At 36.6% G+C, this 21682-nt stretch overlaps 2 protein-coding genes across 2 annotated transcripts in view; one reads left to right on the top strand and one right to left on the bottom strand.

Annotated features, from left to right (window-relative positions):
- golim4a (golgi integral membrane protein 4a) overlaps positions 1-13411 on the top strand; it is a 15807-nt gene extending 2396 nt beyond the window's left edge. The window contains exons 2-15 of the mRNA XM_016547544.1: positions 1500-1574; positions 1862-1911; positions 2148-2201; positions 2354-2504; positions 2728-2810; positions 3737-3820; positions 6904-7044; positions 7148-7509; positions 8822-8898; positions 9023-9087; positions 9275-9460; positions 9694-9762; positions 9852-9938; positions 12016-13411. Coding sequence (XP_016403030.1) covers positions 1500-1574; positions 1862-1911; positions 2148-2201; positions 2354-2504; positions 2728-2810; positions 3737-3820; positions 6904-7044; positions 7148-7509; positions 8822-8898; positions 9023-9087; positions 9275-9460; positions 9694-9762; positions 9852-9938; positions 12016-12162 — 1631 coding nt within the window. The 3' untranslated portion in view covers positions 12163-13411. The remainder of the gene's footprint in view (positions 1-1499; positions 1575-1861; positions 1912-2147; positions 2202-2353; positions 2505-2727; positions 2811-3736; positions 3821-6903; positions 7045-7147; positions 7510-8821; positions 8899-9022; positions 9088-9274; positions 9461-9693; positions 9763-9851; positions 9939-12015) is intronic.
- Positions 13412-15078: 1667 nt separating this feature from the next.
- LOC107736016 (uncharacterized) lies at positions 15079-21200 on the bottom strand. Its single transcript, XM_016547536.1, has 6 exons — positions 21036-21200; positions 19955-20075; positions 19762-19845; positions 18285-18427; positions 15804-16001; positions 15079-15244 (listed from the first exon to the last, which is right to left on the bottom strand). The coding sequence occupies exons 1-6, from the start codon at positions 21044-21046 to the stop codon at positions 15133-15135; spliced, it is 669 nt and encodes a 222-aa protein (XP_016403022.1). The 5' UTR covers positions 21047-21200; the 3' UTR covers positions 15079-15132.
- Positions 21201-21682: the final 482 nt, after the last annotated feature.

The raw sequence follows: 21682 nt of genomic DNA, 5'->3' as shown, positions 1-21682 counted from the left end.
TCTGTCTCCTCTCCACCAATAAGCTGGTGTGTGGTGGGCGTTCTGGCGCACTATGGCTGCCGTCGCATCATCCAGGTGGATGCTGCACACTGGTGGTGGATGAGGAGATACCCCCTGACAATGTAAAGCGCTTTGAGTGCCTAGAAAAGCGCTATATAAATGTAATGAATTATTATTATTATTATTTTCATATTTGTCTTGACAACAACATGTGATCAACATGAATAATAGTTATTAAACTTTTTTTATATTTCTTAAACAAAAATGTAAATATTAAATAAAAGTTTGTTTTATTTTTATTTGTTTATTTTCCTGCTATAAAGACTTTTATAATATAGATGTGTAATTATTATAGAATTCATTATGCTAAATTATGCATAATCATTTATAACAGTAAGTTTTAATACTTATTTTATATTTTAAGAAATAAATATATTAAAAAAAAGTATTGAAAGTTTTATAGATTTTTATTATATGGGCTTTGGGACGTGAGATCTTTAACCTAACAGGTCTCTTATGTCCTGAGCATATGTGCTGTCCATTGCACAAATGATTTTATTGTACCACTAGGAGGTCTTATGTGGAGACTGTGTTTGAGAGTCAACTGTGATTACTGCCTTCGAGTCATAATCACTGCACACAGCCTCTTTATAATCAGTATAATCAGTACTTGATGTGTCAGTAATGTAATGATGATTGTAATGGGAGGATACAAGACCAGACGCAAGGGGTCAGAGGACGCAGACCATGTCTTCACTGTAATAGTGTAGTTCAAGAAACAACCTACACTGCTGGACAAACACAAATATGGGGAGGGAAAGCTCAGTCAGGCTTAATTTCCTGTGGCATTTCAGATTTTGAAGGAGGGCTGCTGTGCACATTCACAGCTCATGTTACGGATAAAAAGTCAGTGCACTCTGAGAGCAGCAGGGGTAACCTTTCATTCTGATGCCATTAGTGAGAAATTAAGAGGGTCGGATGTGGCACTCAACGGGTCAGTGGGAAACACAGTGGGAAAAATCTTCAAAAATAGCTCAGCTCACTTTACTTTCTGACTGTGGTTCTGCAAAAGCTTCTGGTTGACGTGGGGTTTAGGGCTGCATGATTCTTGCTAAAATGTGAATCACAATTTTTCTCCATGGGAATTGAGATCACTATTCTCATTTTTTCAACCAAAACATTTATTGCACTCAAAAAAAAAAAAAAAAAAAAGCACAGGACTTTCAGTTATAATAAAGTGCTGCTATTGTTGAAGGTGGTGAATGAGTGTTACATAACCAGTGCTTTGATGGCTGTAGCTGCGCTGATTTAGAGGGGATGAGTTTAGAGATTCAACTTCTCAGAGAGAGGTTACCAAGCCTTAAAACACATTAAAACACAGTACAGTGTTGCTAAAAAGCTGCCTCTTTGAATCTCTAAGGATGCACTTTTACTCTGAAGTCTGGCTGGATGTCAGTATACCAAAACCAAATCTATTTTTCTCTCTTTCTTCCTCTCAGTTGTGTACGAGCATCGCTCCAGGTTGGAGAAGTCTCTTCAGAAGGAGCGTCTGGAGCATAAAAAATCCAAAGACGGCAAGTTTGTTTATAATATATGACAACATCAGTGACTAATAGATGAAGAGGAAATTATGAAGTGTAATGACATCCTGTAGCTTGCATTATGTATAAACTGGTGCAGCCCAAAGCCGCTATGTTATGCCAAGTGTCAAGTTAATAAGATCCTAAGAGCATTTGGACACTTTTATGCTAAACTGAAAATGCATGACTGTCATTGCAGTAGGAATAAAATAACATGCGATAGCATAAACAATATTGCATTTGTCTCAGCTGTAATACTTGTTTTTGCTTTTTCCTCACAGATTATCTTGGGTATAAAATAGAGGCTCAGCAGTCTCTCAACCAAGAAAAGGTATGTTGTTTTGAGATCTACGGCATAAAGGATGATTTACATTGAGTAAAAACTTGAATTGTGAAATGCAGGAGAAGCTTTGCACTGCAGTAAAATGCTCATCTGGTTGTTTGTATGAGAATGACTCATATGTTTCTCGAATATCATGGCCTGTGGCTCTCTGGCATGGCATTTAGATGCGCAATGATGCCATGCATACAAAATGACAAAGTCTGTTTGTATTTGTTTGTTTACAGCAAGATTCCAGCGTCAGGTTTAATTCTCTGCACTCCCAGCATCAGATTTTGAAGGTCAGTGGGAAAAACACATCTACATGCTTGTTTTCAAAAATGATGTTTGTGATGTACTGTAAAATATGCATGTCTTTTCTTCCCACAGCAAACACAAATAATTCACTGTTGTGTGTGTGTGTGTGTGTGTGTGTGTGTGTGTTTACCATCAGAACCAGCACGACGAACTAAAAAAGCAGTATTATGAGCTACAAGAGCAACATCAGCTGCAAGAAGATGAACACAACAAGGCATTAGATGAACATAAACAGAGACTCGACCAGCTTCATCAGACTAAAGAGTCGGAGATTTCTAAGTTCAAAGGTATTACATTCTCACCATCTTTCTCTTAGCAGTCACATAGCAACACCCTTGCATCCGTCAACTAAAAGACTCATGGTGGTGTGTTTTGCACAGGCAAGGAATGTGAACATTTATTTGGACCTGTGCATCCCATAGTCATTTTTCAAACCGCCTGGAGTCTGTATGGTGGAATTACAAGCTGTGGTCATTTCAGCTGACTCTCTTTTTCTCTTTTCTTCTCCAGAAAATATATTGAACCTACGTGAGGAGAACAAGCAGCTGAGAAAAGCTCATCAGGAAGTCTATGTGCATCTCCAGGACACCAGGGTAATGCAAAAGCACTATGGGTTTTGTTTTATACTAGCACAATGCTTCAGCTCTAAAGTAAAAGCTCCATCTTTTTAGAGCAATAGTACAAAATATGTGTTATGGTTATTAGTATAATTAAGCCATTGTTAGTGGTACCTTTTGCCACAGATGAATGGGTGAATCTTGTAAAGTCAAGATATGTCTATTATGGCAGCCCTAAAATTCACCAAAAATAAATACAAATTAAATAAAATAAAGAGAATGAATGAATGAATGAATGAATAAATAAATACATAAATGAAAGTTAGAAAATATAGTTTGCATGAAGACACTGAATTCTTTTAGAAGACTATTAGTATTTTTTAATTTTTGATGTCAATAAAATGCACATTCAAAGCATGTCGATATAAAAGTACATAGTTTTATTTCTTTATTACTGTATATTTAATTAAAGTGTTTTTTATATAAATATAATGTAAAATAAATAAATATATTTATTTTTTTTAAATATTTTTAATTAATTCAGCACAGCAGATGTTACAATGATGTATTTGTTACTGTGCTTATAATTTAAAATGTACAATTATTACAATTACAATTTAAATAATATTTGATTATTTTAAAACATTACAAATTAGGGAGGAATTGTGCCTAATTGTTATGATTATGAAATAATTTCACATTGCAAAAATTAAAAATCCGACTTTTTTTCTTTATGCAAAATATATACATGCATATATTTTTCTTTTGATTTTTGGGTGAAATTAGCCGCAAATGTTTAGAAAATTTAGCATGAAATTCACCCAATTAGAACTTATATTTAGCCATGATCCTTGGTTTCTTGATCCATCTTGTTGCACTTCAGTTGCACTATCCATACTTGCATTCAGTGTGGTTGTCCTAAAAGCTTGTATCTGTGTTGCCTGTGATGGTCCTTTTTGTAGCAACAGCACAAGAACTTAAAATCTACCCACGACCAGCTTGTGTTGACCCTGGAGGACCACAAGAGTGCGCTGGCTGCAGCCCAGGTCAGGGTGTGTGTGTGTGTGTGTGTGTATGTGCTTTAAGCAGGTGCAGGAGTGTGTGTTTGCTGTGCATGCATCCTACTGACCGATCAAACACTGAGCAGAGCATATCCTGTGGGAAATACAAGTCTAGTTTCACATAGCTCATGTAAGCAGCTTGCAAATGGCATGTATTTATTTCTGCAGCCATATTAGCAGGTTCCAGTAGTCACACTGTGTCTGTGTGTGTAAGCAAAGCAACGCTGTGTATCAGATTTGTAGCTGAAAGCAGCATTTCAGGACTGACCCTATTTTTGCTGCACAATATAATTATTTGCTAAACTTAGCAGAAAATATGGTGAACATGAGCTGTAAACCTACTTATCAGCATGATCTTTTGCAATATTTTGTACTTTAATAATTACTGTTATAGTTGCCCCCGGTTATACACGTATGCTAGTCAAGTATACATACTATGTGTTTAATAAAAATAAAATTATTTGCATACTTTGTATGGTGAAATTTAATTATCACAGAAGCTCAGCAAATGTGAAATATTGTATTTTTTGTACAAACATACACAAAATAATTTTGTTATTATTTTAACAAAATAATTTTATTCATGTTATTTTAGTATCATTAAGATACAATTGTAGATTTAAGAAATATTTTTTTATTAATATCATTTTTTTTCAGTTTTCATTTTAAATTTAGTTAATGTTTTATTCATTTTGTTAATTTGTGTTGTTGTCATTTTAGTAGTATATATATATATATATAAATTTTTATTTCAGTTTTAGTTGTTATTTTAGTATATCAAGTTAAATGTTAAAATGTTCAATCAAGTTAAAATGAGAAATGCTGCCTTTCCAACTAGCTAAAATAAAAAGCTGTTTATTTATTTTATTTCATTTAATATTTTTATTTTGTTTGTTTATTTATTTTATAGTATTATGTAATTAAATATTTATTACAAAACTGCTTTTTTTGATGTTTTAGTTTTAGTTGACTATAATACCTCAGTTTATTTTATAATTAACTTTTCAAAGAAAAGTTGTTTTCTGTACAAGGAACTAATTATATTAATGTAATAAATATGAGATGCAAATGATCATATGCTATACTCTTCATCTACAATGCATATAAATATATATATATAATTTTTTTTGTTTGTTTTTTTGCTGGAGTCATGATTTTGTACCGTCCCTATCCAAAAACACCAATAAATAAATAAATATGACAGTGAAAATGTAAATTCAAGATAGTGGACAAAGTGTAAGAAATGTCAAAATTATTTCATTTAATACCAAAAAGCATTGATTTTTTTTTTTGTGTAATTAAATTATATTACTTTATGTATGTATGCATGTATGTATGTATGTATTTTTATTTATTTTATTCATTTATTCATTCCTTTACACAATATTTGTGTGTGCTGTGTATTTTCATGCTTAACAACATAAACAAAACTCTATTGGCATTTACTGTAAGTTGCAACAATTAAGATGCATTTCCTTTGCTATTTGCTTGAGAAATGTTATTTGTATGGCTTCGTCTATGAGGTTCCTTGGCATTTAGGATAGGCAGCAAGTCAACTCACTAGGTTTTGATGCAGAGCTCATATGTTAACCCAGAAATTATTTTATTTTCTGCATAGCACTGCATATCAATTATGCAGCAAAAATGCTGTCAGTGTGAAAGCCGCACCTGATCCTGCTGATGCTGTTAGACTGCAGCGCCGTTTGCGTGAGCTGTGTCAAACAGGCCTAAGCCTGCATTTCAAGTCCAGTCGCATTCCACAAGGCCATAATGATCTCTTGCACACTCTCTCTTTCTTTCACTTGCTCTACAGAACTTCTTGCCCTGGTTTAATATGCAACAATGTGCATGACTCTGATAAGCCATACATGCTGTACTTCCTGTTTACTCACTCTGTCTCTGCGGCTTTGTGAAAGCAGATGTACAGATGCTCGTTAATTAGGACTGTCACTATCTGCTTTCTCAGGATGATAGGGAAGGATGCTGGGAGGCAGTGGGTTTAGCGTGTGTGTGTGTGTGTTTGCACTTGTTCTCTTTTCAAACCCACACACTCCGAGTGTTATTTTCCTTCCATATGCTTCCAGCACTTGCCATTCAACCAGAAAAGTAAAACAGGTACCCTAGTGAAGGAGAAGTGGGAGAAAAAAAGGTTAGGTTAGGATTGCGTATGAATTGAGGATGATAAAACATTAGTATGGTTTAAAAGAATGATGTTTTGACATCATACATTAGCACTGTTCGAATAACAGACCCAAATTTTTCCTGTGTAGTTCTTCCCTCTAATTTGTTTTTGCACCTATTCAAATTTTGCAATTTGAATAGGTGCAATTTTGAAACACACTATTATAAAAAAAAAATATATTAGAAATATATATATATATATATATATATATAAGTAAAATGAAAATCAGGTAGTTTTTTTGTTTTAATTAAATACATTTTGCTTTAAGTTCTAAATAAAATGCTTTTGAACATAAATATGAAATAAATACATTCAATAAATTAAAAAACATGTGGTTTTGTAGTATTTGTTCAATTAAATAAATTTTGCTTTAACTTTAAGTTATATGCTTTTTAACCCACTGTTGTATAAAAATTAAATGATTAAATATTTATTAAATGTTAAATTAAAATTAAAACCATGTCGTTTTCTAGTATTTGTTTTAAATTAAAGTTCGTTATAAGTTCTAAAAATATACTTTTGAACACATTTATTTTAAAACATTATTTTAAATGTTAATATAAATATTAAATGATTAGATATGTAAATAAATTGAATGTAGTTTTCTAGTTTTGTCAGTTAAATACAGTTTGCTTTTAGTTCTCAATGAATTATTCAAGTAATTATTTAGTTAGATTGCGCTGGCTTTCATTCTGTTCTTGGTGTTTTTCACTGATAATGGTCTTTAATCTCTCTTTCTCTTCTGCCTTATGTCAGGTTCTTGATTTCAGCTTGCTCTGTTTTGTGGCCTTTTTCAGCTAACCACCAAACATTTCACCAGTGTATATAAAGCCATAATTCTAATGTGTTATATTGTACTAATGTGGTTGGTCTCGATGTGTTCCAGGTTCAGGTGGATGAATATAAACAGCTGAAGGAAACGCTCAATAAAATGCCCAGTTTGAGACATAAATCTGCTCAGCTGGTCCAGCCGGTCCAGAACAGGAACGCAGAGGAGCCCCATCAACCCCAAGACGCTCAGCCAGAGGTATTGAAGCTGTTTACCCATCATACATTCAAAATTATTTTTTCCTTTTCTTTTTTTCAAACCACTCATGGCACTGAGATCTGTCTCATGTGGATCTCGTCAGGCGGAGAAACATGACGAGGTTCAGAAGCCTCAGTCGCAGCACAGAGAGGAGGATGGAGAAATGGGAGGAGCTGAGGAGAGGAGGAGAGAGCTGGCAGAGGAGGAGATGGAGCAGGCGGGGCTGCCACAGAAACTGGAGGAGGAGTTTGATGTGGCGCATATTGAAGCGGAGGAGGAGGAGCCACAGGCCAACCAACCAGATGAAAACGCACTGGAGAGGGAGCAACATCACGGTCATGAGGTCAGAACTCTTCCGAACACAAACATTAGACCAGAGATGCCCAAACCAGCAGGGGCATGTCTAGAGCATTTTAAATGGGGGGGCCAGTCGGGGGCACTGGCTCAAAAGAGGGTGGGTGGGTGGTGGAGGAGGTTGTGTTTGCGGAACGATGTATGTTATAATACATCGTGTACACTCACTAAACAAGTGAGAGTGAAGAGATTCGTCCTCACGCGAGCCTATCGCAAGACATCTGGTCCACCGGGTGGGGGGGCACGGGGGGTGGCCAGCCAAATTTCAGGGGGGGCCGGTGCCACCCCTGGCCACCACGTAGACACGCCCCTGCAAACCAGGGCCCACGGACCAAAGTTGTTCTGTGATGATTTGGCCAAATCTCAAAAGGTGAGTAATTTTAGATTTTTTTTTATTAACTGCCAAGGCAATATTTCTAGTTTAAAGCTTTTTATCGTAAAGTTTTTTTTTAAATTATATATTATTATTATTATTATTATTATTATTATTATTATTATTCACATTTATAGGGGATTTTTTTTTTTTTTTACATTGAAATAGAGCATATAAGTAGATTTTAATATAATGTAACATGAACTTTTGGCCAACAGTCCTCAATCATGTTTGATTTTTTGAGTTTTGGCTCTTTGTAGTAGAAAGTATGGGCACCTCTGTGTTAGACAGGTTACCAATAAACTAGCATGCCTACATCACCGTTCAAAAGTTTGGGGTCTGAAAGATTTTGTAATGGTTTAAGTCTCTTAATCTCACCAAAACTGCATTTATTATGATATTTGATATTACTATCATTTAAAATATCTGTTTTAATAGATTTTTAAATGTAATTTATTCCTGTGATCAAAGCTGAATTTTCAGCATCATTACTCCAGTCTTCAGTGTCACATGATCCTTCAGAAATCATTCTGGGTAAAACCTAGTGGTTTGAAGGATAGTACCAAAGATTGGAAAATATATATAATTACAGTTAATCAGTTTTTGGGGGCTGCACTGTGATCCTTAAATAGAGACTTTTAATGTCATCTAATGATTCTTGTTCTATATGAACTACACTGAATGTCATTTTAGTGGGAGTCTTCTGTAAATCATGGGAGAAATGTATGATAGTTATTATTTTTTGCTCAGAAAAAAATAAAACCAAACAGAACATGTTCTAGTGTACGGAAAAAAAATTAAAGCTGTATTAATTTTTTTTTGTTTTGATGCTTGAAACCTCCTTTTCATCTTTGATCCAAATGAATAATAATAAATGAAAATCAGTAAATAAATATTTATTTTATTTTTAACAAAAACAGCAAAAAACTGTTCCAGCAAGCATCTTTCTGCATTAATGGTCGTGTGTTTTACTGTTCTTTTCACAGTGATCTAAGCCAGGAAACTCTAATGGTTTATTTTATAAATCCTTTTATTTTCTGTATTTATCAGGAAAAAGGCACAGTATGAAAACATGGATGCTGATATAGTCCAGGGAGAAGAAGAGCCACAGATAGCTGAGGAGAAAGGTGACCGCTGATGTGCTTTTACATCATAGCAGTGCTACTTTTACTCAAAAAAGTGACTTCTTCAATGTTTGGTACAGTTTTATTAGCTTTGCATTATATTTTTCCATTACTCTGTCATTTGAAGAGGTGAATGTGCACCATGAGGCAGCGAGGCAAGAGGAAGCAGACCAAGTTCATCATGAAGATGAGGTGTGTTACCTTATGTTATTGTAAAAACATATACATGCACCAGTATAAACAGGGCTAGGTTTACTTTATAATGAATAAACTGCATAAACTAACTTTTCAAGGACCTTGATACATACACTGATCATTTTTCAAATATATTTGTTTTAACACAGTGTGTGTAATGATGATAAATATGTCGATCTTACAGCGACCTGTAGAAGCGGAAGTTGATCCGGAGGACGACCCCAACAACCAGGGGGAGGATGAGTTTGAGGAGGCCGAGCAGCATCAGCCCCATGAGGAAGAGGAGGAGGAGGTGGCACCCATTGGCCACCCTGACATGCACCTGGCTGTAGAGAATCGGCACCAGCCGCCCGCCGAAGAACAGCTGGTGGTAAGTGACAGAGTATATGCAGCTGGTGTTTCCAAACCAGTCGACACGATAAGTTTCTAGCACCATGTTTAAAATGCATTTGGAGCGATATTGTGATTTGACTGTGGGTGAAGATATACAAAAATAAAAAGGTATCAGAAAACAGACTTCGGAGGAGTATACATTGATTTAGTTTGAGAATTTCCCTGTTGTTGACATCTGTGGGTTATTATGCAACTGTGTGTTTTGTGCAGATGGCTGGAAACCCAGACCAACAGGAAGATGCTCTGGATGAACAGTACCAGGAAGATGGAGATGATGAGGTCGGATAGCAAGTGCAAATGCACACACAGTCCTAAAACAAATAAGAATTGTTATTTGTTCCCTAACTGTGATGGCTTTTTCTCTCCAGGCTCAGGATGAGCTGGTAGATAATCAGAAGCGTGAGGCAGTGCGGGAGCAAGAGAGAGACCCGTATAATGAGGAGAATGGAGAACAGGTACAAAAGTCAAGTGAAGTCAAGTCACCTTTATTTGTATAGCGCTTTAAACAATACAGATTGTGTCAAAGCAGCTTTACAGAGTCAAACAGGAAAATAGTTTGTCAATAATGCAAGAGGACATTTTTCAGTTAAAGTCAGTTCATTGATGATTCAGTGATCTCATCATCCAGTTCAGCTCTTTTCCAATAGTATCTGTGCAATCAAGTCGACAATATTGCCAGAAATGAAGCGTCCTCAACTAAGCAAGCCAAAGGCGACAGTGGCAAGGATCCAAAACTCCATCGGTGACAGAAATGGAGAAAAAAAAACCTTGGGAGAAACTAGGCTCAGTCGGAGGGGCAGTTCTCCTCTGGCCTGACAAAACCAGCATGGCGTGGTTTAATTCCAGGCTGCAACAAAATTCAGATAGTGCAGAGGACTCGTCTGGTTCCCATGGTTTTGTCCCGATGGCCGTCTCGTTGACCTTGGAATGAGAATGAAACAGCCTGATGTTAGCGTAGATGCCATTCTTCTTACGATATAACGAGTACATCGGGTGTTATGGGAAGTGTTCCCGGTTCCGGTTGGCAGCAGTCTTTTGTTGTAGAAGTGATTGTTCTACCATATTTGTAACAAGTAGTTGAGTTTGCAGCTTTAGCTATATGGAGTATACACAAGACTAGGTAATGATTTTAGCGAAGATTTATATTTTGAGGCTTGTTGAGAAGAGGTGTGCTGTTAGGTTTTACACCTTGCAACAATGCAAAGCAACTGCACTAAAAAAGCACACTTTAACAACCTAATAATGCTCTAGTTATATTGATTACATCACATATTATATACATTATACATGATTATATTGTATATATTTTTAACTGGATAAATATTTTATTTATAATGGGTACTAGATGTCCCACTTTGACAGTAAAGGTCTTAAAGTTTGCCAGTAATGTTTATGCATGTTTGAGGAAGAAAGTTTTTGTGTTTTAATATTTCTTCCTTTTGATTGTGTACCTTTATTCAGGTCAGTAAGATTTTTTTTTTTCTGCAAGGATGCATTAAAATGATCAAAAGAGACAGTAAATACATTCGCAGTGTTACCAGTTGTAAAATGTGAACATTCAATTCATCAAAGATTCCTGAAAGAAATATATTTTCACACAAATATTAAGCATCACAAGATTTTCAACACTGATAAAAAAAATGTTTCTTGAGCAGCAAATCAGCATATTAGAATGATTTCTGAAGGATCATGTGACAATGAAGACTATTGAAAATTCAGCTTTGCATCACAGGAATACATTACATTTTACACAAATGTATTCAAATCTAAAAGGTTTATTTTTATTATAATAATACTTCACAATAATACTTTTTTTACTGTATTTTGAGCAAATAAATGCAGCCTTGATGAGCATAAGAGACTTTAAAACATGAAAAATTCTTAACAACCCCAAAGTTTTGAACGGTGGTATATGTATATTAAATAGATTAAATACATAGCTGTCTTTTAAAGGATTGCATACAATGACATAAATTACCAACTTATTTTTAAGTATCAAAAATGTGCAATAATTTTTGTTTCTTGTCAAAAAAATTGATCTAACACACATACTCAGTCTACATTTCAATTTGCACATAATATACCTGAAAAAGTTAAGCTGTTGGTTCAAGGACAAAGATTTTATGGTCACTGGAATGTATCACAGATAGTTATGTAGTGCTTACGTCTGTACGTTTTCACTTATTCTTTTGTACAAGCTGCCGCAGTAACTGTAGCCTGCTGGCAGCGCCACAGTTGGGTGAGTCAGATCGATTGCAGCATCCTCAACAGTGTCCAGTTACTGCCATGAGTCCAGCTTCACTTTAAACATCTCTCCTCCTTTTTCACCTCATCTCTTAGATTCAGGGAATGTTTATCCACATCTGTGCACTTTTAAATGGAAAGGTCACCCAATATTAAAAATATGTCATCATTTACTCACCCTCATGTTGGTCCAACCCCATCACTTTTTTTTTTCTATTAAACAGAAATTTGAAGTGGTTAGTAGCAAGCAACCATGTTTGAATATTTTCTTTTTGTTTGTCTGTACAGGAAGAGGCCAGAGATCAGGATGTAGCGGTGAAGCAGGATAATCAGCTCGCCCAACATCCCAATGAGGAGAACTATGAAGAAGAAGAAGAGGAGGAGGAGGAAGATGGCAACGGTGATAAACCGCCCAATCGCAGGGCAGAAATGTGAGATGATTGAAAGCAAGGACAGCCAATCGCTGCCACCTGTTTGGATTGGGTTTCCCACCCCATCTTCTTAAACATTGTGCCGGAAATGGTTCTGTTGGGTTGTTCAGATGAATAGGAAACCGGTTTCACTTCCGGTCTGTGTGACTCTGAAACCGAGATGCGCCAAAACGCCCAACCACTTACAGACCAACCCCCCTGCTGTCTGCCTTTACTATACATCTGTCTGTCATTTCTTGTGAGTAACTTCTGTTTAAATGCTCTTATATCTTGCGTTTGATTTCTTCGACTGGATGACAAATCTGAAAGCACAGATTTCAACCACCAGAAACTCTTGCACTGAAAGTTTTGCCAAGTGCCTTTTTTTGATCAGTTGTGCTCCACATTCAAGATATATTCCGTCTTTGAAATAAAACAGCCTTATTTTAATAGTTAAGACCGATTCTGATGGACTGGCAGCAGTCACCAATCAGCATTGAATCCTCACCTGGCCCCACCCAAACTTGGGGTGTTAATTCATCCATCTTATCGATGAATAATGCAGGATGGGTTTGGCAAGATGCTTGGGTCAACAGGAATGTTTACATGTAATTCAAGCAGATAACTGTAGCTGTCGAAAGCTGAAGTTTTTAAAAGTTACTGTATGTGCTTATTTACCATAATTGGATTATATGCTGCCTAGACGGGAACCAAAGTCATTCAGTTAAATACTGATTTTCATCTGCTTTTCACTAAGTGCCTCACAGAGATTATATTATACTTTGTCGATTGTCTTCATTATGGAAACACATTTTTATCTTTTTTTTTTTTGGACCTGCCAACTACTATTCTAGTATAAACTAGTACTAGTATTCTACGTGCTACTGGACCTGGTCCTCTAAGTCTTATTGTCACTGTTAGTCTTTAACACAACAACAGACAGCAGAGAAATTAACGGCACATTGGAAATGAGAATTAATGAGACATAATATTCACATGTAGAATTTGAATATGTGACGAGTAAACTTGCTTAAAATGATTTCTGAATGTATGCTAAATCACTACAATATTGAAAAACTGTATTTATTTTGTCTTGTATTTACTTTGTTTTTTTTATATGTTATATAAAATGAAATAATCTTTTATCACTTTTTTATTTTCCGGGACGCATAGGATTTTTAGATTTATTAGTTGATGTGATATTGGTTAAATCAGCTTTCCTGTTAAGTGTTCAGCTTTAATACTTTATATTTAAAATAAATATCTATATGTGTATAGATTCCCCCCAGTCAAATATAACTGTTCTGAGAAATATTTTTGTGCCGTTTTCTTGGTAATGGAAATGTGAGCGGAATAAAAATTGGTGAAGAATTTAATGCTCATCCTCTTTTAATCATGCACAAAGTCTGGTGGGCACTGATGTTTTGACGTTTGGTGACCTTGAGCATAGAGGAAAAATCTCTTCGTCTAACATAAATGTAAAAATAAACCCAAAGCAAAATAACACTGCTTTCATCCTGCAGTTCCTGGAAGGCTGATGAGAAGCTGCAGTAAGTGACAGAGAGGGAATGTGTAGACTCAGGCCGCAGCTCTGCAGTTCTTCAGTCAGTCAGAAGAACAAAAGCTTCGGATGAATCAGTAAAACAAGACAATCAAAACTGTTTTCTGCTTCTCATTCTTCATAAAAAGTACAAAATTGGTTGTATTTTGTGTAGCCTGCCTGCTGTCTGTATCCTCTGCTGTTATGGACCTGATTAGTGTGTGTGTGTGTTTGTACTATATATATATATATATATATATATATATATATATGGGATATAGATGTAGATATGCATATTATACATGTGCATATGCATTATGCAGCTGTAAAGAGTCTTTTCGGAAACGCTGGGGGAACAAATGCTCTCTATAGGGAAGCAGGGGTCTGCTGACAAACAAAGCCACTTCACAGACGTAATAAGCTGTATAATTTGGTCAGATCTGTCGTTTCTCTGTTCTTCGCTTTCCCGCGTGCACAGTTTCCTCAGCTCGGGGCTCAGCGGTGCCGAAATTGACACCAAAATTAAAACAAAACACTGAAGCGCATATGAATTAGTGATCGCCGCTGAAAGGATGAGCTGAATTTCACAGGGCAATGGCGGGTCATGAATGACTATTGAATGTGTATAAAGCCGTGAACATATGCGGTGGTTATATAGCCAGTGTGCGAATTATGAAAAGACCCTTTCAACCTTGCTTTTTAAAAAACACTCAATGCGTCAGTCAGCTAAACGCAAATTATCTAAAAGATTTATGAAGGGTTTTGTGCAGTTTTATTTGTAAATCTATAATAGGCTACAGTAGGTTGCCCGGTTTGGTCAACTGGCCGATACTATCCAGTGGGCACCTTGATATAAATTTGACATCAAATACTTGATCAAGATACTGTAACATTTTAAATTCCGTTTGGATGGCAACTACTTCCAGTGGTAACTGGGTGACAATAGGAAGTAAATCCCACACTGAAATTGGTTAAATGTATATGTAGGCCATTATGTTTGACGTCAGTTTGATTAGCATATTTTACCTTTTTTTTTTACGTCAACTTTGATGTCAATTGGATGTCTTTTCAACATCAACCAACGCGTGATGTGATATCATCAGTTTTGTCTGCCGCTAACAGTGTCACATGACTGTATCTGATTTAATCTCTGCTCCTTCTTCACACCATGTCAGCCGGGCATCAAGCCATACCACCCAAGAAAGGACTGGTCTGTCAAAACAGTCCTTAGGACAAGTTTGAACTTAGTCTTTTCTCTTTTATATCTTGGCTGCTGCTGGCTTAAGTCAAATGCAGGTTTATTTTGAGCTCATGAAATGTGAAAATGTGAAGTAAAAGTACAAAAATATCTTTATTAAGTCATATAAATGTAGTTTTGTGCATTTTTTGAGCTTTTGGGTTCACTCTGACGTTACAGTATACACTCGATTCAGATCTTGGCTTCAGGTTTCAACATCAGAGAATGGTACAAAATGTGGATGCTGCCGGTGAAGAGAGAGGCACGGAATCTTCCGGTAGCTTTGGGATGCCATCCAGAACTTGGAGTTTTGGCAAACAGGAGAACACACTGCAGAGGAAACAAATCTCAAGGTTAGACTTAGATAGACAGACACAAGTGCATTCAATTATTCTCTTGGCTCTCTTTAAACAATTAGAAAGATCTATCACATCTTTGGTAAGCTCTTTTTTTAGTAAATTATGATATTATCTTCTGGCATAGCTATTAACTTGGGACATAATGTGATTTTGGAGACAGACACAGTATGGCTTTTTAGATTAATTAAAAGCTGTAATTAGCTGATTAGTTTTAATCAATCTGCTTTTTTGACAACAAGTCAGTGGTGTTCTATATACCTTTGTGAAAAAAAGTGCACTTAATTTAATTGAATGTACACTTGTAGGGCACTTCAAATCTTAAAAGTATATTAAAAAAAACTACTTTTATATAGTATAATATTAATTAAATAAAAGGCCACTTATGTATATGTAGAGAACCCTTTCATGATTGTTTCTTTACATACTTAAAGGGATACTTCACCCAAAAAATGAAAAAATACTCTTTTTAAAAGCATGCTGACACATACTTCTTTTTTTTTTACAAGGGTATAACTCTCTATTTCTCTCACCGTGAGCGGTAGTCCTCCAGAAACTGGCAGGGGTTCCGTTTGAGGGTCAGAGATCGGAGGGGCGTGCTCTTCAGCAGGGACAGTTCGCTCAGAGAGGAAATACTGTTTTCAGACAGGCACAAGTGCTGGATCTCGGGAACCTTTGGCAGCTGACGAATGGATGTCAAGTTGTTCCGGTGAAGATTCAGGATTTTACATCTATAACAAATGCACATTCTCAATCATTCTCAAATGCTGTTAGCAATTGTAATGTGCCACTAAGTTCTACTTCATATACATTGGTCCCAAAAGTGTTTGGACATTAAGTGATGCTTAAAATTGTATGAATGTCATTGCACTAGATGACAAAACAGTAAAGCAAGCAGGATAGATGTCTAATTATCTAGTGTTCAAATAGCCACTGTAATTATAAGTCTCGTTTAGAATGGCAACACCTAATTTACTAAGAAAAATGTATTTTTCATATTTAGTTTCCCCCAAAAAACGCACTACATTCCAGAAACTTCCAGAAAAAAAACATTTCCTGCAATTTTACATTTTTCCCCAAAACTTCACAGAATTACAAAATATTAGAAAATTTGCAAAGCAAATTTAATCTTTTATCAGTAAGATCTATATTCAATTAAAATAATGTGTTTAAGGCTATTTTCAAAGGAGGCATATTATGCCACTTTTTACAATATGTAATATAAGTCTCAGGTGTCCCCAGAATGTGTCTGTGAAGTTTCAGCTCAAAATACCCCACAGATCATTTATTATATCATTTTGAAAACGCCTATTTTAAGAGGAAGCAGAAACACGCTGTTTTTCGTGCCTGTTTCTTTAAATGCAAATGAGCTGCTGCTCCCCGCCCCCTTTTCCAGAATAGAGCTGCACCATTACAACTCGGACCTGCTAAAATAAAATGTATTTTATTCCTGTGATCAAAGCTGAATTTTCAGCATCATTACTCCAGTCTTCAGTGTCACATGACCCTTCAGAAATCATTCTAATATGCTGATTTGCTACTCAAGAAACATTTCTGATTATTATCAATGTTGAAAATGTTGTGCTGCTTAATATTTGTGCGGAAACTTTTTTTCAGGATTCTTTGATGAATGGAAAGTTCAAAATAACAGCATTTATTTGAAATTGGTAACATTGTGAGTATCTTTACTGTCACTTTTGATCAATTTTAATGCATCCTTGCAGAAAAAAATGTATTTTTTTTAAACATTAATATAGAGTGAATAAAGGTACACAATAAAAATGAAGAAACATTAAATACAAAAACTTTCTTCCTCAAATCATGTTTATCGCACTGAAATCATGCGTTTTAAACAATATGAGTTTAAACTTCTGATATACGGTTTTCTGAGAGCACACATCCGAAGCACACGGACAGAAAGCGGCTGTCACAGCATGTGAGTACTAAACTGAGTTCTCATTCACACACAAGTTTACATTAAAAACACACGAGTTACAAAAACAGTTGGTCTATGAAGGTAAACAGCTGGGAAATAAATTGCATGTTTATTTTAGATCTGTGTGGCAGCAGCAATATACAGTAAATAAATCAATAATTCCACTGCTGTCTTATCTCTAAGTAGTGTTCTGTGCTCGTCTGTGCAGCCAAAGGCAGAACAGTTAGCATGTTTTGCATCAAACTATCGCCATGGCATTAGAAGCTGGTACACCGTTGTCGCTTGTGAAATCAAAATGACAGCGCAGTGGGTGGAAACTTACAGATTAATGGGCGGTGTAGAATGGTGACCCCGAATGACCTCTTACCCTCTCTGACCCTGGGGTAGGCGAGCTGGTCTCCACGCACATCATGCTCCTCTAGCCAGTGCCACGAGGCAAACCTGAACCGACTGGACGGCAGCTGCATGGAACAAACACAATGACAGCATTCAGTGTTCGTAATGACAAGTGAGCTGTCAATCAAACCACACATGACGCTTCACAATCATACTGAGTTTGAACTGACTTACTGGAGTGGCAACAATGCCAGAGTCTGGAGTCAGTTCCACAGAGAAAGGAGTGTGTGTGCTTGCAGAAAAAGGCTTCCCAAAACAAAGTTACTGGGTTAATCTTTTTCACGTTTCCTTGGTTGGTAGATGCACCGGGGACCTGATAATAGCACTTAAAACCTGGAAAAGTCAGATTTTCATGATATGTCACCTTTAAAGCTGAGTTTGATGCTGGTACATAATTAACGGTTTCCTTCGTACTGAAAAATAAACTCAGCATATGAGATTACAGCACACATCTAAAGATGCACTACATGTATTTTTACACAGCCATACACATACTGTTACAAAACAACCAATGCAATATAATAGGGCAGCCTCCAAGTAAAGATCAAGAGGGAATTTGTGTTATATGGTCCCCAGATCTCCATCAAAACTCACTTACAGTGTCAGGAGCGTTTAGAATGACACTTGTGCACTAAAATGAAAACATCTGTCAGTTGTTATAGTGTAGAGGTTAGTTTGCTACCTTGGCAGTCTGACAGAGCTGAGATCTCTCAGTGCGTTATCCACCAGCTGCAGACGCTCCACCCGGATCAGTCTCCTCAGGATGCGCATGAAGTTCTCCAGCTGGTACGGATCTCCTAGTTCCTGATAAGACAAGTTCAGCACCTGGGGTCACAGAGACAGAACCGTAAACGCAATACGATGATAACCAGCTGGTTGCTAGATAGATATCTTGATAGTCTAGGGTCTGTAAGATGTTTTTGTCTTTGAAAGGCTTTTATGCTCACAAAGGCTTTATTTATTTCCTCAAAAATACAGTAAAAACAGGAATATTGTGAAATATTATTAGTTCCACAGAGAAAGGAGTGTGTGGGTCGCTTAACTCAGAGTAGTGGGAGTGAGACTTCGGAAAACTTTCACTGCTGGTGTTCACTCCAGAGGAACTAGAGCGAGAGAGACCGAAGCCATTAACTAACATTACAGAGGTCTAATGCTTAACGGATCAGATCACAGAACATTTACATTCAAATCTGAAGTATTTTAATCAGTTTTGATATATTTCTAGCTACTAGTAAATTTATAATGACGTGTAACCAACAAATTTCAATACATTTGCACAAATAGAAGTCCTTGTTTGTGTCTCAAAACCTAGTGAGCTGACTATCTAGAAGGCATTTTGGCCATCGGGAGCATGTATCATATTACATGAAAATGTAATATGTTTATAAAAATGTAAGTTGTTTACCATATAATGCACGCACCTACGCTACCCCAGTGTGCTGCCTATGTAGGGCGCTCAGCAGGTTTTGAGACACAGCCTGTGTGTAACGAGAGCCTGCGCGTCCTTACATCCGCTGGGCTGAGGTTCTGGTGTAGATTACCGTGAACTCTGCACCCTGATCCGGATTAAAGTCACCCACGACACCCGAGCACACAGGCACATTATATCAGAACATTTTAGAATTTGTGCTCACATCTTAACGCTGTTAATGGCTATTGATTATGTAGTGTGTTGTGAAACTGCTGCCTGTAAATGCACACATTTTTTACTTACCAAGTAATTACATTAATATGTAATAGTTATAACGGTAATCGTTTATATAATGTCTTGTAACTGTAACAATATCATAATAATTTGTTTTAGTCCATGAATAAATTAGCCCTCGATCTTCATTTAAGTAGGCTATTAATCTTCATTTCAGTAGTATTTCCCATGAATTATGCAAAAAAGTATATAAGCAGTCTTCCAAAGACGATTAAAGCAGACAAATCTAAATTAAAAGCCATATTTTCCTTTCGGGTCCAGATAGTGTTCAGAAATAAAACAGCAAATGCGCTTCATATTAGGAGATCAAAACTTTTCCTACCTTTCGGACATGTCCGTTGGTTCTGACAGATGACATCATTGATGTGTGTCCACTGACTGTATTATGGTAACACTGAGAAATATATATATATAATAGAATGGTGACCCCGAATGACCTCTTACCCTCTCTGACCCTGGGGCAGGCGAGCTGGTCTCCGCTGACATCTTGCTCCTCTAGCCAGTGCCACGAGGCAAACCTGAACCGACTGGACGGCAGCTTCATGGAACAAACACAATGACAGCATTCAGTGTTCGTATTGACACATGAGCTGTCAATCAAACCACACATGACGCTTCACAATCATACTGAGTTTGAACTGACTTACTGGAGTGGCAACAATGCCAGAGTCTGGAGTCAGTTCCACAGGAGTGTGTGTGTCGCTTAAATCAGAGTAGTGCGAGTGGGACTTCGGAAAACTTTCACTGCTGGTGTTCACTCCAGAGGAACTAGAGTGAGAGAGACCGAAGCCATTAACTAACATTACAGAGGCCTAATGCTTAACGGATCAGATCACAGAACATTTACATTCAAATCTGAAGTAAAAGTTTCAATATATTTCTAGCTACTAGTAAATTTATAATGAAGTGTAACCAACAAATTTCAATACATTTGCACAAATAGAGACAAGTCCTTGTTTGTGTCTCAAAACCTAGTGAGCTGACTATCTAGAAGGCGTTTTGGCCATCGGGAGCATGTATCATATTATATGAATATTTAATATGTTTATAAAAATGTAAGTTGTTTACCATATAATGCACGCACCTACGCTGCCCTAGTGTGCTGCCTATGTAGGGCGCACAGCAGGTTTTGAGACACAGCCTGTGTGTAACGAGAGCGTCCTTACATCCGCTGGGCTGAGGTTCTGGTGTAGATTACCGTGAACTCTGCACCCTGATCCGGATTAAAGTCACCCACGACACCCGAGCACACAGGCACATTATATCAGAACATTTTAGAATTTGTGCTCACATCTTAACCAATGGCTATTATAACTAATTATTATAACTAATAGTTAATGGCTATTGATTATGTAGTAGGCTATGTGTTGTGAAACTGCTGCCTGTAAATGCACACAGTTTTTACTTACCAAGTAATTACATTAATATGTAATAGTTATAACGGTAATCGTTTATATGATGTCTTATAACTGTAACAATATCATAATAATTTGTTTTAGTCCATGAATAAATTAGCCCTCGATCTTCATTTAAGTATTAATCTTCATTTCAGTAGTATTTCCCATGAATTATGCAAAAAAGTATATATAAGCAGTCTTCCAAAGACGATTAAAGCAGACAAATCTAAATTAAAAGCCATATGAGTACGGTTTTCCTTTCGGGTCCAGATAGTGTTCAGAAATAAAATAGCAAATGCCCTTCATATTAGGAGATCAAAACTTTTCCTACCTTTCGGACATGTCCGTTGGTTCTGACAGATCCCTTTGGCATTTGACACGCAGTGAAGTGAGTTATTTACAAGGAATATAGTGCGGTTTCCCATTGATGATGGATGAATAGAGTGCTAAAGTGAGACAGGTGAGTGTGAGCTCTGCGCATGCGCGCGGCAGCGTCGGTTTCACTGATCTGCGCATGGAGGTCAGTCAGGGCATCAGTGTGTCTAAGGTTGCACTTCTGTGACTTTTGGAAAATGCAGTATAGCTGTAAAATTTTAATATCGCTGTACCCCGTTTTATGCTGTATATATTTTTCATGTACCTAGTTATTGAACATGCAGCAGGCTTTGTGAGAGTACATTTTGTACTTTTGAAAAGGAAATGTCACAACACAGGACCATTTAAATAAACTGAGACAAACAAACAAACAGACAAAAATGTACACACACACACACACACACACACACATGCGCATTGGTGGGGTTTCTAATCTGCTCTCCGTCTTTATAAGTGAATCAATTAATAATTCAATCAACCCATTCGTTTACAACACTGATTGGGGCACAATACATGAGTGAGTCATTGAATCATTCACTCAAACGATTCGTTCAAACACACTGATTCATTCATTCACTGCTGTGGTTGTTCGGAATTTAGCAA

Source organism: Sinocyclocheilus rhinocerous, unplaced genomic scaffold (genome assembly GCF_001515625.1).
Source record: "Sinocyclocheilus rhinocerous isolate Xijiao unplaced genomic scaffold, SAMN03320098_v1.1 scaffold942, whole genome shotgun sequence".
Taxonomy (NCBI): Eukaryota; Metazoa; Chordata; class Actinopteri; order Cypriniformes; family Cyprinidae; genus Sinocyclocheilus; species Sinocyclocheilus rhinocerous.
Note: the sequence above shows the minus strand (reverse complement) of the source record. Positions and strands in the feature narration are given on the sequence as shown.

Bases quoted from the DNA above. Each gene is read 5' to 3' on its own strand.
- LOC107736016 (XM_016547536.1), bottom strand. The intron at 18,428-19,761 runs GTCAGAGAGGGT...CTGTGACCCCAG, and splicing joins ACCAGCTCGCCTGCCCCAGG to GTGCTGAACTTGTCTTATCA. The intron at 16,002-18,284 runs GTAGCAAACTAA...CATTTGTTATAG, and splicing joins AGCTCTGTCAGACTGCCAAG to ATGTAAAATCCTGAATCTTC.